Source organism: Callithrix jacchus, chromosome 7 (assembly GCF_049354715.1).
Source record: "Callithrix jacchus isolate 240 chromosome 7, calJac240_pri, whole genome shotgun sequence".
NCBI classification, from domain to species: domain Eukaryota; kingdom Metazoa; phylum Chordata; class Mammalia; order Primates; family Cebidae; genus Callithrix; species Callithrix jacchus.
This window is the reverse complement of record NC_133508.1, coordinates 74573905-74590044: the sequence shown is the minus strand read 5'-3', so window position 1 is coordinate 74590044 and position 16140 is coordinate 74573905. Positions and strand designations below refer to the sequence as shown.

Genomic DNA, 16140 nt, shown 5'->3' with positions numbered 1-16140 from the left:
ACAGGAGAATCACTGGAACCTGGGAGGCAGAGGTTGCAGTGAGCCAACATCGTGCCATTGCACCCCAGCGGGCAATAGAGTGAGATTCTGTCTCAAAAAAGACACACCACCTCAAATATGACTGTAGGAGACCAGAACATGCCACTCCAAAATATATATTTATCTTGCTTTTTTCTTTCAGCTGGTTATGCTGAGAAACTGCAGACAGAGGAGTTGCTCTGAAAAGCTTTCCTTCCATTTGTGAAATAAATTTACATCTACAACGGAAATCTACATTTTTAGTGAGGTATCTGTGTCAAGAAGAGAGCTGACAACTGTTACTTCCTGAGAGATTTTATCTCCATAATAGGACATTTCTTCCCCTCGCCTCCCCATAATTTGTGTTGCCACCAGCCCGCAGAAGCCCCATGCCACTATTCTTTTTTGTAACTCAAAACACTATATAAACTTGGCTCATCTGACCCACCCATTTTTTGCTCCTCTACAACAGTGTACAGAAAAGAACATTCTATGGAGAGACAAGAGACCTTAAAACCATACCTGGCTCTGCCACTCACTTACAGGCTGTGTGACTTTGGGCTGGTTTCTTGACTTTAATGAGCATCATTTTTCTCAACTATAAAATGAGGATAATAATAACATGCACTTCTTGCTTCACATTGCTGTCAAGAGCTCACAGTTGAACGGATGAATCATCTGTAAAGAGCACAGAAGGGAATCATTCGATGACAGTAACTATAAAGTTCTGAGTCTCTCACATCCCCAAGGGAATGGCTGGTTGATGATATGAGGATCAGAGGCAGTACAAGGTAATGATTAGAACCGTGACCCATGAGGTGTGTTCTGAGGCTACCCCAGTCAAAGTAAAGTTAGATTCACTGAGCCTCCATCTGAGTGTAAATTGAGGTACTAATAATACTATACCCATTGGATTGTTTTGAGGATACAATGAAATCATGTGTAAAGTGCTTAATGCTGTTTTTACTCCTTAGCAAGTTCAAAATAAAATGGAGTTAGTAGGCCAGGCACAGTGGCTCACTCCTGTAATCCCAGCACTTTGTGAGGACGAGGCAGGCAGATCACCTGAGGTCATGAGTTTGAGACCAGTCTGACCAACATGGAAAAACGCCATCTCTACTAAAAATACAAAATTAGCCAGGCATGGTGGCACATGCCTGTAATCTCAGCTACTCGGGAGGCCAAGGCAGGAGAATCACTTGAATCCAGGAGGCAGAGGTTGTGGTGAGCCGAGATTGTGCCATTGCATTCCAACCTGGACAGCAACAGCAAAACTCTGTCTCAAAAAATAAAATAAAGTAAAATAAAATGGAGTTACTATTGTTACTTTTATTACTACTAAACCTGCTCTAAGTTTACGGAGAGGACTGGGCATAGTAAAGCATTCTAGAGGCATTTGGTTTCTTTTCCACCAAATGAAACAGGGTGTATAATTGCACCCATTTCTCATGACAGGGTTACTCCTCCAGCTCAGGAGCTCTGAGGAAATCCTCTCCTTAGTCCCCAAAAATACCAGTCCAGTTGACCAGTGGGCATGAAAGAGCTGAAAGTATGAGTTTGAGCCTTGCCCATTTAGGGCCTCTTGCATTAACAAAATTTCATCTCATTTGTCACTTATCATTGGAAGACAAGGCCCTTTATAACCTGACCCATCCCATGCCCACCTTTCCAGCCTTGTTTCCATCAAGAAGACCAGCTATGAGGCATGGTGACTAGGTGGCAGCCCCAGCCACTCCTGCCTCTTCCCCAAAGAAGGCACTAGGTGATCAGCTTACCCAAAAGAAGCCAACTCTGTCCATGGGACCCCTGGTGTCAGCTCTAGTTTTATATCTGTCACATACTGGCTTGTGATTTGAGGCCATGATGTCATATACTCTGAGCTTGTCTCACTCTGTCAAATGGTGATGATGATAATTATTATAATAAACATCTCACCTGGTTTTTGTGAGGACTGAAGGTAATAGCTAGCGCGTGGCATGGTGCCCTTCACACAGTCAACCTTTAACCACATTAGTTCTCACTCTGCCCTCCCCACCTCCCGTGCTCTGTAAAAGTCTCTAACTTATTTCACCCTCTCCACCCACAAATTCAATGTCCAGTTTGGGGTTACAAGGAAAGTTTCTGGACAGCCAGGCACAGTGGCTCATGCCTGTAATCACAGCATATTGAGAGGCCGAGGCAGGCAGATCACTTGAGATCAGGAGTTCGCAACCAACCTGGCCAACATGATGAAACCCCATCTCCACTAAAAATACAAAAATTGGTGGGGCATGGTGGCGCATGTCTGTACTCCCAACTACTCAGAGGCTGAGGCAGAAGAATAGCTTTGAACCTGGGAGGTGGCCATTGCAGTGAGCTGAGATTGCTCCACTGTACTCCAGCCTGGGTGACAGAGTGAGGCTCTGTCAAAAAAAAAAAAAAAAAAAAAAACTGGACACGATGGCTCACACCTATAATCCCAGCACTTTGGGAGGCCAAGGCAGGTGGATCACAAGGTTAGGAGTTCGAGACACACCTGGCCAACATGGTGAAACCCATCTCTACTAAAAATACAAAAATTAGCTGGGTGTGGTGGTGCACACCTGTAATCCCAGCTACTCTGGAGGCTGAGGCAGGAGAATCGCTTAAACCCAGGAGACAGAGGTTGCAGTGAGCCGAGATTGCACCCCTGCACTCCAGCCTGGATGACAAAGCAAGATTCACTCTCAGGGAAATAAAAATAAAAATAAAAGAAGGCATCTGGGCAATTTGGAAGAGGTTATCTGCTAAGTCTTGAGGCCTGCAAGGGCTGTAGGCAGCCAGTATAAGAGTCAGCAATACACCCAGAGAAGAAAGCCTGTGTTCGCACTAGGGGGAAGGAGGCCTGTGGTTACAGGCATCACAGAGTGATTCACCACCCAGAGGAAACCATGAGAGGCCTGTCAGTAGCCACCCAGAGCCTTCTTTTAAAAATCCTTGCAGGGTAAAAAAAAATAGCAGGGGTATCCTAAGAACAAGATAAAGAAGAGTACATGGGGACCTCCAGGGTGACAGAGGAACAACAGGCTTCTACTCACCCAAGGCCAGTTGTCCAGCTCCCGGGCTCTGCTTCCAGCTCCAGTTCAGACACACCTGTTTCCCAAGGCGGGGGTGGGGCGCATAGATAGGGAACAGGAACAGGGAGTCCATGTGGCTGATCCCAGGACTTTCCTGGGGCACATCCTCCTGGGCCAGCGAAAATAGAGTGAGCAGGGAAATGTGAGCCCACTGGGGAGTGGAAATTGAGACGGGGAGACACAGCTTCCCTGTGGGCAGCTTGCCCCTAGGCTGGTTTCCCTAGCCCAGGTGGGCCCAAGCCAGAGAGCTAACTCTCTGACCCCCAGACTCCAAGGCTAAGCAGCCGAACCTTAACATTTGACCATGAAAGGGGGACTGTCCCCACATATTAACAGCCTATTATGTGCTCTCATCCAATCCTTACAACAATGCTGTGAGGCAGTCATTCACTTTTCACAGCAAGAAGACTGAGGTTTACAGAGATAAAATGACTACAGATACTAGAGCCTAATGGTGAAGCTCATTTTTGGCATAAGCGCTATGACATCTGACTATCTAGATATGATTATTTTTTCCCTCCCCACCAAGATGGAGTCGTGCTCTGTCGCCCAGGCTGCAGTGCAATGGTGCGATCTTGGCTTGCTGCAACCTCTGCTTCCCAGGTTCAAGTGATTCTCTTGCCTCAGCCTCCCGAGTAACTGGGATTACAGGCAAGTGCCACCACACCCAGTCAATTTTTGTATTCTTAGTAGAGATGGGGTTTCACCATGTTGGCCAGGCTGGTCTCAAACTCTTGACCTCGTGATCTGCCCACCCCGGCCTCCCAAAGTGCTGAGATTACAGGTATGATCCCAGCCTGTATTACAGCCACTGTGCCCTGCTGATTTGATTTTTCGTTAAATAAAGATGGGGCGGGGGTCTCACTTTGTTGCCAGAGCTGGTCCTAAACTATTGGGCTCAAGCAGTCCTCCTGCCTCAGCCTCCCAAAGTGCCGGGATTACAGGCAAGAGCTACCATGCCCAGCCAACAATCTGGATTTGAATCCTAACTTTGCCCTTATTACCTGTGTCGCCCTTGCCAGGTTACTTAATCTCTCTATGCCTCCATTTTCTCATCTTTAAAATGGGGATAAAAAATATATATTTAGACCAGGCGTGGTGCCGCATGCCTGTAATCCCAGCACTTTGTGGGGCTAAGGCAAGTGAATCACTTGAGCCCAGGAGTTCAAGACCAGCCTGGGCAACATAATAAGACTCCTGCTTCTACAAAAAATAAAAATTAAAATAAATTAGCTGGGTGTGGTGGCCCATGCCTGTCTATAATCCCAGCTACTTGGGAGACTGAGGTCGGAGGATCAGTTAAGCCCAGGAGGTTAAGATTACAGTGAGCTGTAATTGCACCACTGCACTTCAACCTGGGTGACAGAGCAACACACTGTATCAAAACAAACAAACAAAAAATATATATACATATATTTAATAAAGTTCTTGAATAATAAGGTATGTTAATATATGTAAAATGTTTAGGACTGGTGCAAAAAAAGAATTCAGGAAGTACTGGCTCTTGTTATGACTAGTTAGGAGGGATTAGAGCCATGCATCAAGAACAGAGATTCCAATATTCTGCCTTTCATCGGGCCCTTCTGCACCCACTCATAAACTCCCGCTTTCTGAAGGGGCCCCACCTTTGCCCTCCCATCAGCCCAGAGCTGACCTCCTCTTGGTACCCACTCTACCAAGACTGAGTACTCTTCACTGCTTTGCCCTGGGCTGGGAGTTTCTTACACCTGCCAGATAAATCCCAGAGAGGCCAGGTGCAGTGGCTCACACCTGTGGCCCCAGCACTTTGGGAGGTTGAGGCAGGCAGATAATGAGGTCAGGAGTTCAAGACCAGCCTAGCCAATATGGTAAAACCCCGTCTCTGCTAAGAATATAAAAAAATTAGCCCGGCGTGGTGGCATGCACCTTTAGTCCCAGCTACTTGGGAGGCTGAGGCAGAAAAATTGCTTGAACCTGGAAGGTGGAGGTTGTAGTGAGCCAAGATCACGCCACTGCCCTCCAGCCTGGGCAGCAGAGCGAGACTCTGTCTCAAAAAAAAAAAAAAAAAAAAAAAAAAAATCCCAGAGAAAGGCCCCATCCATGGGCTGGATGCTCACTGCCTGGACTCTAGAAAGCAGATGCCTGTGATCCCAACTGAGGATGTTAGAGGGACACCCATACTGAAGCAGTGTCTGTCATCCATTCAGTCATCAGATGTTTATGATGTACCGGACCCTGGGTTAAGCACTGAGAAGGCAGTGGTGAACAAAAAAAGAGTCCTGCCTTCATGGCTCTTACCATTTAGGCAACAACAGCAATCATAAACAAGCAATGATTTAATTTTGAAAGGAAACCAGGCCTGGAAGGTGACTTGGGACCCAGGAACCCAGGCATGACACAGAAATGGGAGGGAAGGGTTCTCAGGAGCCCCAGCCTGGGAGGGTGTTAGTTCCTCCTTGAGAGCTCAGCTGCACCCAGTCTGGGGTGTGGGGAGGTCTCTGTGCACCTGAATCTTCACTCTAGATGCTAAGGTTATTCCGGGGTTGGTTTGCTGTCTCTTGTTTCCCCAAACAACACAGTAGAGCCTCCTGCCTCCCTCCCTCCCCACCCTTCCAGACCAAGGCTATTTATTCCTAGTGACAAGCCTGAGGATGGGGGGTGGGTAGCCTCAAGGACCTAGAGGGGCCTCGTGTCCCTAGCAGGCGCCAGTCCTTCCTCACAGACACAGGGAGGAAGGAAGCCAGCGGTTCAGACACTACAGAGGTCCCCTCCGCTCTCCTCCACCACCCCTGTGGCGCCCCATCTTCTCACACTCCTCACACCTCTCCCTAGAAGCCAAAGATCATGGGGCCAAGGATTAGGGTCTCCCCGGAGCTTCAAAGGTCAAAACTATTCCTGGGCACTGCGGAAACCCAGGCAAAGCAGGACTTCTCAGTGTCAGGAGGCTGCTGGAGATGGGGAGGTGGTTACCCTGTTTTTGTCACTCAAAGTTGTGGAATAAAACCCTTTGAAGGTCAAGGCCCTATGGTGGGGAAGGGTCCTCTCTTTGCCCCATGTTTTCAGAGAACACCTTGGTACCCGCTGACAGCCTCAAGACAGCAGAGTCAAAACCTCCTCCTCCAGCCTGGATTAAGGCCGGGCTGAGTGTCACCCCTAGGGCTAAGGTTGGGGTTGCGGGGAGATCCGAGGGGGCCAGAAGTCTTTTCCCCAATGGACTGTGGTCTGCGGGGTCTGGTGCCGCCGGCCTGAGATGGAATACAGCAGTCTCCCTCTGGCAGCTGGGGATGGGGGTGGGAGGGGAGGACAGCAGCGGCTGCGGGGAGAGGACAGGGGCTGGTTCCCGGCTGCCCGAAGGTTGGGAGAGCCAGGTTAGGCCGGGAGGGAGGAGGGGGCCGGGCCGGCAAGCGGCCGAAAGGGAGGTGGGGGCGGGGTCTGGCCCCCGCGGCGGGCTGGGGGGCCGGGGGCGGGGTCCGGGCGGGGCAGGCCGGCGCGGACTTCCTCGGGGAGGGGTTGGGGCCGCTCTCCCACTCGCCCACACGGTCCGCCTGCAGTCGGCAGCCTCGCCGGCAGCTCGCTCGGCCCCCGCTCGGCCCGGCCCGCAGGTAGGAGCCGCCGAGGAACGCGGCGCCCGGTTCCCGGCCCCGCCCGCGCCCCGCGCGCCCCGCTCCCGCCGCCCGCCGCCCGCCGCCCGCTTCGAGGTGAGCGCCACGCCGACCCCGGCTCCCAGCCCCGGCCGTCCTCCCCCTCGCCCGGGCCGGGGAGCGAGCGGACCCACGGAGGGCTGAGGCCAGCCGCGGCCCCGGCCCCCTGTCCCCGCTGGGCTCTGGCGGCGGGCGCCCGGGACACGCCGAGCCCGGGAGACCGCCTGCCCGGACTGGACCCCTCCGGGCTGCCCGGCGGGACAGGGGCGGGGGCGGCAGCGAGAGTTGGGCGGGGGAGGGGGGCTAAGTTTGAAATAGAAAAGCCAGAGAGAGACAGACCGAGCAGGAGCGCTGGAGAAACTGAGGTTCTCGGAAAGCCTGGTGGAGCGAGAGACCGAGACAGGCAGGGACTCGAGGCACAGGAGGCTATCGAGATCATTGAAACAAGGACACACTGGGCGTACGGAGTTACCGGTGGACAGACCAGAGGCATGGGGGCCGACCCAGGCTTTGTGGAGCATTTTCAGAAAAAGCTTACGTAGAACCCCAGCGAACACATTGCTAGGGCCCTTCTCTGGGCCTTGGAGGTGCCCTGCGGCGTGGGTGTCAGTGGCATCATGCTGAGTCTGCTCTCTGAGGCCTGCAGAGACACCAAGAGACTAAAGACAGAGACATTCAGGTATGCAGAGATGGCGAAAGAGACCTGGATGCAGAGACAGAGAAAGGGAGGTAGTAGGCATTGAGATATTCAGCCGTGTAGACAAGAAGAGACCAAGACTTGAGATCCACAGAGGCATGGGCCCATGGGGGGACAGCCAGTCAAGATACAGGGCCGTCCAAAACCTAAAGACAGCAGCTGAAGTGTGCCCAGACTGACATGCTCAGTGGAGCAGAGACAGAGACTTAATGGAGGCAGAGAGACCTAGGTGGGCTGACAGCTTCCAAGACAGCCCCTGACATACCCAGGCCTGAACCATTGGGGACACAGAAACTCTGAGCCCACTGATCCCTCAGGAGGCAGAGGCCCGGAGACAGTAAGTTCTAGATCAAGAAGAGCCCCGTGCGTACACACACAGCCACCAGGACAGCCCTAACTTATTTTTAAACTCAAATCTTGGACGGGCTGCCTCAGCCCTGGGGGACTGGGGTGAATGAACTGTTCCTCTCCTGTCCTCAGAGCAGCTTCGGGATCCTGCTCCCCAACCCCCTTCCCTAAACTTCTCTGACTTTCAGGCCCCATGGGGGAGAGCAGAGCTTGGGGCTGGTGCCTGCTTGCAGAGGGTGAGGGTTGGGGGAGTTGAATTTCTCCCTTCAAGTCTCCTGTCAGCTTCTAGAAGGTGGGGGAGGGGTCTGTTCTGATCCTGACTCACAGCTGTGGGACCTGGCCAGGGTCCTCCTGGACAGTGGGTGTGTTGGGGGTGGGGGACAGAAGGGTTGAATGGTTGGCATGGGTCATTGGAAAGGCTTCTGGGTGCCTTCCAATCACAGGGCTAGCAGCTAGGGAGAAGAGCCAGGCTCTGCTGCATCTCCTGTCACCCTGCCCTTAAAAGCTGACCATCTCCTTCATCACCAGGGCAGCATTTTTAGGGAGACAGCAGAGCTCTGGGCTGGGAGGCAGGGGATCTGGGTCCTGATACCTGAGTGATCTTGGGCATGACCCTGCTCTGTTCCTCAATTGTAAAATGGGGATACATTTTACACAAAAAGCAGGAAGGAATAACACAAAAGGCAGGAAGGAATGATACTCCGTCCTTCCTGCCTTTTGTGAGATCTGATGAGATGGGATAGGCATGAACTTTTCGAGTGGCAAAGCAGCATGCAGGTGTCTAACACCCGTGGACCTGTGTGAGAGATCTCAGATTCATGCTTACTAGAGTCAGGCTGATGACCAGGCTGGAGTGACCAGGACACTGGCCCCACTGGTGTCTTCTGCAAGTCCCATGGGCCTGGGGCCTCCTGTTCTCTTCCTGAGCCTACACTGAGAATGTCCAGGTCAAATTTCAGAACAGGCTGGGCACAATGGCTCATGCCTGTAACCCTAGCACTTTGCGAGGCTGAAGCTGGAGGATCATTTGAGGCCAGGAGTTAAAAGACCAGCCTGGGCAACACAGTGAGACACCCATCTCTACAAAAAATAGAAAAACCTAGCTGAGCATGATGGCACATGGCTGTAGTCCCAACTTCTCAGGAGGCTGAGGCAGGTGGTTTGCTTGAACCCAGAAGTTACTTTTTTGTTTTTTGAGACAGAATTTTGCTCTTTTCGACCAGGCTGGAGTGCAATGACACAATCTTGCCTCACTGCAACTTAGGCCTCCAGGGTTCAAGCATTTCTCCTGCCTCAGCCTCCGGAATAGCTGTGATTACAGGTGCCCACCACCATGCCCTGTTAATTTTTGTCTTTTTAGTAGAGATGGGATTTTACCATGTTGACCAGCTGGTCTTGAACTCCTGACTTCAGGTGATCCAACCACTTTGGCCTCCCAAAGTGCTGGGATTACAGGCATGAGCCACCTCACCTGGCCGAGCTCAGAAGTTTGAGGCTTCCATGAGCCATGATTGTGCCACTGCACTCCAGCCCTGGCAACAGAGTGAGACTCCAACTCAAAAAAAAAAAAAGGCTGAGCCAGGCTGGCCAGTATCACAAAACTCTGTCTCTACTAAAAATACAAAAATTAGCTTAGCATGGTGGTGTGCTCCTGTAATCCTAGCTATTCCGGAGGCTGAGGCAGGAGAATCTCTTGAACCCTGGAGACGGAGATTGCAGTGAGCCAAGATCGCATTACTGCACTCCAGCCTGGGTGACAGAGTGAGACCCTGTCTCAAAAAAAAAAAAAAAATCTGGGCTGGTCATGGTGACTCACGCCTGTAATCCTAGCACTTTCGCCAGAGGAAGCCAGGGCAAGAGGATAGCTTGAGCCCAGAAGTTTGAGACCAGCCTGGGCAACATATTGAGACCCCATCTCTATTTAAAAATTCCAGTCCTAGCCAGGTGCGGTGGCTCACACCTGTAATCCCAGCACTTTGGAAGGCCAAGGTGAGCAGACCACAAGGTCAAGAGATTGAGACTACCCTGGCTAATGCGGCTAAAAATCCCGTCTCTACTAAAAATGCAAAAATTAGCTGCATCTGGTGGTGCACGCCTGTAGTCCCAGCTACTTGGGAAGCTGAGGCAGGAGAATCTCTTGAACCCGGGAGGCGGAGGTGCAGTGAGCCGAGATCGCACCACTGCACTCCAGCCTGGGCAACAGAGCAAGGCTCTGTCTCAAAACAAAAAAAAAATTCCAGTTCGGCTCCTTGATCCAGACCTACTTGTAAACCTGCTATCTGGCCGCAGTATGAGAGAGGACGCTAACAGTAAAAATACTGATAGCTACCATTTTCTGAGTATTTATTATCTGCCAGGTGCTTTACAATTATCATCACATTTAAGCCTGACAACAACCTTAGGAGGTAGGAAGTAGTAGCATCTCATGTAATTAGATGGGAAAACAAGCTTAGGGAGCTTAAGTGACTTGCCCAAGGTCACCCAGTTAGTAGGTGTAGGAGCTGGGATTCAAATCTTGCAGCTCGAGCCCCTCCACACACTACAGCCAGTTACACAGTCATTCTGAACTCCAGAAGGTTCCCTGGGAGGTGCCTTGTTGGGGGAGATTGTTGGGGGTGCAGGGGTTGAGAGCCATTTGTAGAGGAGCAGTCTCCCCCAAGCCCTGCCTCACTGCCAGCCAGGAAGGAACACAAGGCTGGCTCCCTTCAGTCCCCTCAGTCCCCAGCCTTGCCAGAGAAAAGGGTGGGGAGAGGGGTATGGGCAGAGACAGGTGGGCCTTGATGGTGCCCTTCACTCTGTCCTCATCAGAGCCCAGCTGGATAGACTAGGGCATTGGGGGATTCTGGGAAAGAAACAGAAGCCATGCCCATACCCTATTTGGGTTGCCCTGGTCTCGGAGTCTCGGGGGGTGGACCCAGGGCTAGCCTGGGCCTGAGACGGTGGCAGCCGGCAGCCGAAGTGGGCCAAGCCAAGAAGGAAGGAAGAGGCCCAGGCACCCCCTGTAGATGCATTCCACCTGCGTGGCCCCCTGCTGCCCTGTGGCTGACAGCCCGGGCAATCCTCAGATGTTGGGCCAGAGGAAACCTGGGTCCGAGTGGCAGGAAGGGAACTGAGAAAGAGGTACTCCTATGCCATAGCCCCACCCCAGGAGTCCCAGCTCTAAAGACCCTGGCTCCTGGTGGCCTCATGCCCTGGCCTGGGGTGGGAGCTTACTGTTGTCCCATTGCACAGAGGCTTGATGTATGGAGAGTCAGGCCTCCAAGCTAGGGGCATCTGCTGGTGCCTGGAGTCTGAACTTCAAGCCAGAGCAGCGCTTGTCAAGAATGTTGAGCTGGGGGTGGATGAGAAAAGGAGGACTTTTCCTTCAGCTTGAGCCAGGGCAGGCTCTGGTGACTGCCAGTCACTGGGGCCTTGTGGGAGAGTGGGTTGGTGAATTCCTTTGTATGTCCCTGTAACTTCCCCGGGCTCATCCACAGCTGTGAGAACATCCCCTTCTTCATACCCCAGGATCCCAGCCCTTAGAGAGCAGGCTTCATGATGGAGGAGAGCAGGAGTGGAAGCTCTGACTTGTGGGCTAGAGACTGGAATCGGGGTGGTAGAAAGGTCTGGGAACCCCACTTCCCTACCGCTCCACTCCCCGGGCTCCTGTTCCAGAGGCAGCTGTGTGGATGACCTCATCCCGCAAACATGCTTTGTTCCTGAGAAAATGGAAAGTGTCTGAGGTTTGGTGGGGGGCTGGGTGTCTCCAGCAGCAGCTCTCAAGGCTCCCCCTTGTCCTACCCCCGCCCCCCACCCAAGATGGGGCCTGACTGGGGAGAAAATGTCTTCACTGGCTCTTGCTCTCTCTCCTTTCAGCTCTCTAGTCCCAATTCCTGAGAAATCAGAAAAGGTGGGAGAGACTGTCTCTCCTTGAGGCAGTGGGAGGGAAATCATGACCCCAGGGGATGGAAAGATCCTGGGGTTTTGCCAGCTGCTAGCAAGAGGCAGCAGGGGCACACTGCACTCTCAGTCTGTCTCCAGTTCCCCTCTGCCTCCCTCCACACTTCATTTTCCCTTTTTCTCCCAATTGCTGGCAGAACCTGACATCTGGCCATCTGTGCCGCCACAGCTGCTGCAGATGTTTGAGGCCAAGGCTGTCCAAGCTGGTGTGACCAGAGCCACAGCAGGGGTGGGAGGATGAGGGCATAGGGTCTAGCTGGGGAAGCCTGGCTGTGTCCAGCTTGCAGGATTTCCTTCCTGCTTGAGCCTAAGCTGAGCCTCTGAAGTTCCCCTTGCTTGGCTGATTCTCCAGGAGGGAAGGCCCAACCTCTCACACTGGCCTCCACCATTCATCTCTCTAGCATTCCACTGTTTTCTGGATCAGGAGGGGCCAAGAACAGCCCATTCCCATCTCTCAATTCTGTACTCCAGAGCTCTGGATAAGGGTTCCTTTATCCATATTCCTAAGGTCCCTTCCTGGGAGTCAGGAGAGGGTGGGAGTACTGCTCATACGGAGTAGAGTCGGGTGGCTCCCTGCCCCTGCTTCTCCCACACTGGGGACAGTCCGGACAGTGGAAGCTAAACGCTGACTGGGGCAGGAAATGAGTCACTGACCCAGGAAAAGCCCCCTCCCCCAGATCTGCTAGGGCCTAGATAAGAAAACAACTTCTGCTTCCTGGTTTTTTCCTGACCTCTTCCTACCCCCAGTTAAATACAGCAAGAAATATGCAGAACTCCTGGTTTCCCGGAAGCACCCTTTCCCCATCCCCACCTACTCTGAACCAGCATTTCCTATGCCAGGTTTCTTGCTGTGTATTGAATGCAGAGGGCTCTTTGCCAGGAGCCAAGTCACAGCCCCTCTGCGTGACCCCAGTTCTACCTTGTGCTCCCCACAGGGTTCTCTCCCCTTGCCACCATGAGCGAGTCATTTGACTGTGCAAAATGCAGTGAGTCCCTGTATGGACGCAAGTACATCCAGACAGACAGCGGCCCCTACTGTGTGCCCTGCTATGACAATACCTTTGCCAACACCTGTGCTGAGTGCCAACAGCTTATCGGGCATGACTCGAGGGTAAGGAGAGGACCGAGCTGGGCAGGAGGTGGGTGGTGACTGGAGGAAGGGGGCAAAGGATGGATCTACCAGGCCTGGGTGCCAGCGTCCCTGCTGTGTTCCCCACAGGAACTGTTCTATGAAGACCGCCACTTCCATGAGGGCTGCTTCCGCTGCTGCCGCTGCCAGCGCTCACTAGCTGATGAACCCTTCACCTGCCAGGACAGTGAGCTGCTCTGCAATGACTGCTACTGCAGTGCATTTTCCTCGCAGTGCTCTGCCTGTGGGGAAACTGTCATGCCTGGTATGTCCCCAAGGGGCTTATCTTGTATGAGAACTGGCATGCCTGGCATCTGCGTAGGGTCTTGGCATGTGTCTGTCTCATACATGGATACTTGGTCTGTGTAAAAACCTGCACAAACACCGTGTTTCTGGAAATTTAGTGTATGCAGGATCTGTTTGCCTGGTCTCCTGGGGGCTCACTATGTGCTGGCAGATTGACGCATTTGATACATACTTGGAGGCTTAGCATGTGTGAATATCTGCATGTTTGGTACATGTAGATGCTAGAGGCATGCTGAGACTGTCATGCTTGGTGCATTGGGTCTTAGCGTGTGCAGAGGCAGGTAAACAGAGGGCTTAACATGTGGGGAACTGCATGCCTAACAGAAATGTTGGGACTCAGCACATACGGGCAATGGTGTGCTGAGGAGATGTGAGGGCTTAGCATGTACTGAACCCGTCAGGCCCAGGGCATTAGGACTTTGTGTGGGCAGATACTTATTTGCCTGACACATGTGGGGTCCCGTGTGAGTGCTGAAACCATCACATCTGTTATATGAGGACTTAGCGCATAGTGAGACTTCATGACTATTACATGGAGGCTTGCTGTGTACTGAAATAGTCATATCTGGGACATACAGGGGCTTAACATATGCCAAAATCCTCATGTCTAGCTCGTGCTGAGTCATCATGTCTGGTGTCTGGGGAGAGGTTAGCATGCGTAATGTACCTGGCGGGGGGTCTTGCTGCATGTGCATGGACGTCACCCTGCTCAGGCTGTGAGAGCAGTGGAGACTCTGGAGAAGTAACAGAGCGTGGCCCTCAAGAGCGTGGGACACAGCCTCTGAGTGTAACCCCTGTTCCCCACAGGTTCCCGGAAGCTGGAGTACGGAGGCCAGACGTGGCATGAGCACTGCTTCCTGTGCAGTGGCTGCGAGCAGCCGCTGGGCTCCCGTTCTTTTGTGCCCGACAAGGGTGCTCACTACTGTGTGCCGTGCTATGAGAACAAGTTTGCTCCTCGCTGCGCCCGCTGCAGCAAGGTGGGGGCTGGGCCAGCTAGGTGGGGGTAAGGCCCGTTGTGGGGTGGGAATCGCCACTCATACCTACTAATGGATGCTGCCCCCACAGACGCTGACACAGGGTGGAGTGACATACCGCGATCAGCCCTGGCATCGGGAATGTCTGGTCTGTACTGGGTGCCAGACGCCCCTGGCAGGGCAGCAGTTCACCTCCCGGGATGAAGATCCGTACTGTGTAGCCTGTTTTGGAGAACTCTTTGCACCTAAGTGCAGCAGCTGCAAGCGCCCCATCGTAGGTGGGACAAGGGTCAAAGAATGGAGCGGGTAGGGTTGCAGGCAAGGGAGTGGGATGTGGTATTGGGCGAGGTTGAGGGCCAGACCATCCCCGGATCTGCAGAGCTAACTTCCGGCCTCCCTCCAGGACTCGGTGGAGGCAAGTATGTGTCCTTTGAAGACCGACACTGGCACCACAACTGCTTCTCCTGTGCCCGCTGCTCCACCTCCCTCGTGGGCCAAGGCTTCGTGCCAGATGGAGACCAAGTGCTCTGCCAGGGCTGCAGCCAGGCAGGGCCCTGAGCCAGGGCTCCTGAGCCCAGGCTTTCCAGTACCACTGCCCCAGGACTGTGGCTCCTCTTCTAAACCACCTCTGGGACCCAGCCCCTCCCCAGTGTGGGTCTCTCTCTGGGCTCCGGGATTGTTTCCCTACTCCAGCATCCCCAAACTGGTGCTCCCTGAGCCAGGCCCCCAAACCTGGGCTCTTATGGAGCCTCCATGAGACAAGCCCCTTCCCCACACCTGGACTCCAGAACTCAGCCCTCTGCCCTGCAGTCTGGGTTCCCAGACTGAGTCCTCTCCCCAAATCTGGGCTCTAGACTCCAGTCCTCCAAACCCGAACTCTGGGACCTAGGCCCCCTTAAACATAGACTTCTCTTTATAGATTTTAGGTCTCCTATGGGTGCCTGAGAAGTCCTCAAAAGTTACTGTTCCCAGGCTCGACCCACCCCACCCCATCCCCAGGGCTGAGGCTGGCTTTGGGGGCAGCAGATAAGGGGCCCACTGGTTAGGGGGCCTTAGGGGACAGGGTGCTGCCCAGCCTGTGTCCACCAAGTATCTCCTCATTTTATTTCAGCTCCATTTTGCCCAGAGATGGGCAGAGGGGTGAGATTGGCTCACCCCCCCTTCTAGATTCTGCAATAAAGTGGTGTGAGGAAGCAGGGCCTCTGTATGTGTGTTCAGGATATAGAGGGGAAGGGTATTTACAGACTGGGAGGCTCAGAATCTCTTCTAGACCTCGTCTTTGCAGGGCGGAGGAAGCGGGGCCGGGCCACGGGTGGGAAGTCTCTCCCCAGGAAGGGGATCCCCGCCACAGCTACTGTCCCTCTGGAGCTGGGCCTGCCTCCCTGCTGGCAGAGGGCTTTTTCCTTCATTTAGGGAAGGGAGGGGTTTAGGGGAGGTTCCAGACGAAAGCTAGGGTGGCGGTGGGGTTCCTTAACTGGCTGGTGCAAATCGTCCCCTCCACCAGGAGCCCTGCCCAAAGCCCGCAGAGCCAGGACCCGGTTCCGATCCCGAGTCTGGGCCCAGACCCTCTCAGCCCCCTTCCCCCTCTTCCCAAGGATTAGCGGGGGCGGCCCGGGATCCGCTCGCACCGCACGTTTTTTGCCAAAAAAGGAAAGGATGCAGCTGCACATGCCGCGGGAACATCTGGATCCGATTCCCGGCATGAATGGGTCACGCCCCGTCCCCCGTCTCACCCCCTCCCCCCGCCCTCCGCCAACAGTAATTCAAGTCCAGGGTGGAGGCGGGAATGAGCGAGGGGGGCTATCCCCCAAAGTGGGGAGATGGGCGGGGCGACGCCCTGGTCCCTGACCCTGGCAGCCGCAGCCCGGGCTCCGAGTCAACTGTCGACTGTTGGGGCAGGTACGCACACACACAGTGGTGCCCGCAGCCGCCTGCGGTGGGGCCCGGCCTTGGGCGGGGAGGGGCCCCTACGCGCCCTGGATGGGAGGGGCCCCTCTGGCCTGGCGGAAACGGT

At 53.8% G+C, this 16140-nt stretch overlaps 1 protein-coding gene across 6 annotated transcripts; it reads left to right on the top strand.

Annotated features, from left to right (window-relative positions):
* The first annotated feature begins 6386 nt into the window (after window positions 1–6386).
* FHL3 (four and a half LIM domains 3) lies at window positions 6387–15319 on the top strand. Of its 6 annotated transcripts, none has more exons than XM_035250881.3 (6): window positions 6387–6460; window positions 12653–12828; window positions 12937–13111; window positions 13960–14129; window positions 14218–14404; window positions 14530–15319. In XM_035250881.3, the coding sequence occupies exons 2-6, from the start codon at window positions 12673–12675 to the stop codon at window positions 14682–14684; spliced, it is 843 nt and encodes a 280-aa protein (XP_035106772.1). In that variant the 5' UTR covers window positions 6387–6460; window positions 12653–12672; the 3' UTR covers window positions 14685–15319. The 6 variants fall into 6 exon arrangements, with proteins under 6 accessions (XP_035106772.1, XP_035106769.1, XP_078187406.1 ...); XM_035250878.3 differs by lacking the exon at window positions 6387–6460 and adding an exon at window positions 6619–6694; XM_078331280.1 differs by lacking the exon at window positions 6387–6460 and adding an exon at window positions 6619–6694 and having other exon boundaries at window positions 14218–14432.
* Window positions 15320–16140: the final 821 nt, after the last annotated feature.

What these genes read in the sequence shown, in the direction of transcription:
- FHL3 (XM_035250881.3), top strand. Translation starts at nt 12,673, where the DNA reads ATGAGCGAGTCATTTGACTGTGCAAAATGCAGTGAGTCCCTGTATGGA. An exon ending in TTATCGGGCATGACTCGAGG is followed by an intron (nt 12,829 to 12,936) that starts GTAAGGAGAGGA and finishes TGTTCCCCACAG; the next exon opens with GAACTGTTCTATGAAGACCG. An exon ending in TGGGGAAACTGTCATGCCTG is followed by an intron (nt 13,112 to 13,959) that starts GTATGTCCCCAA and finishes TGTTCCCCACAG; the next exon opens with GTTCCCGGAAGCTGGAGTAC.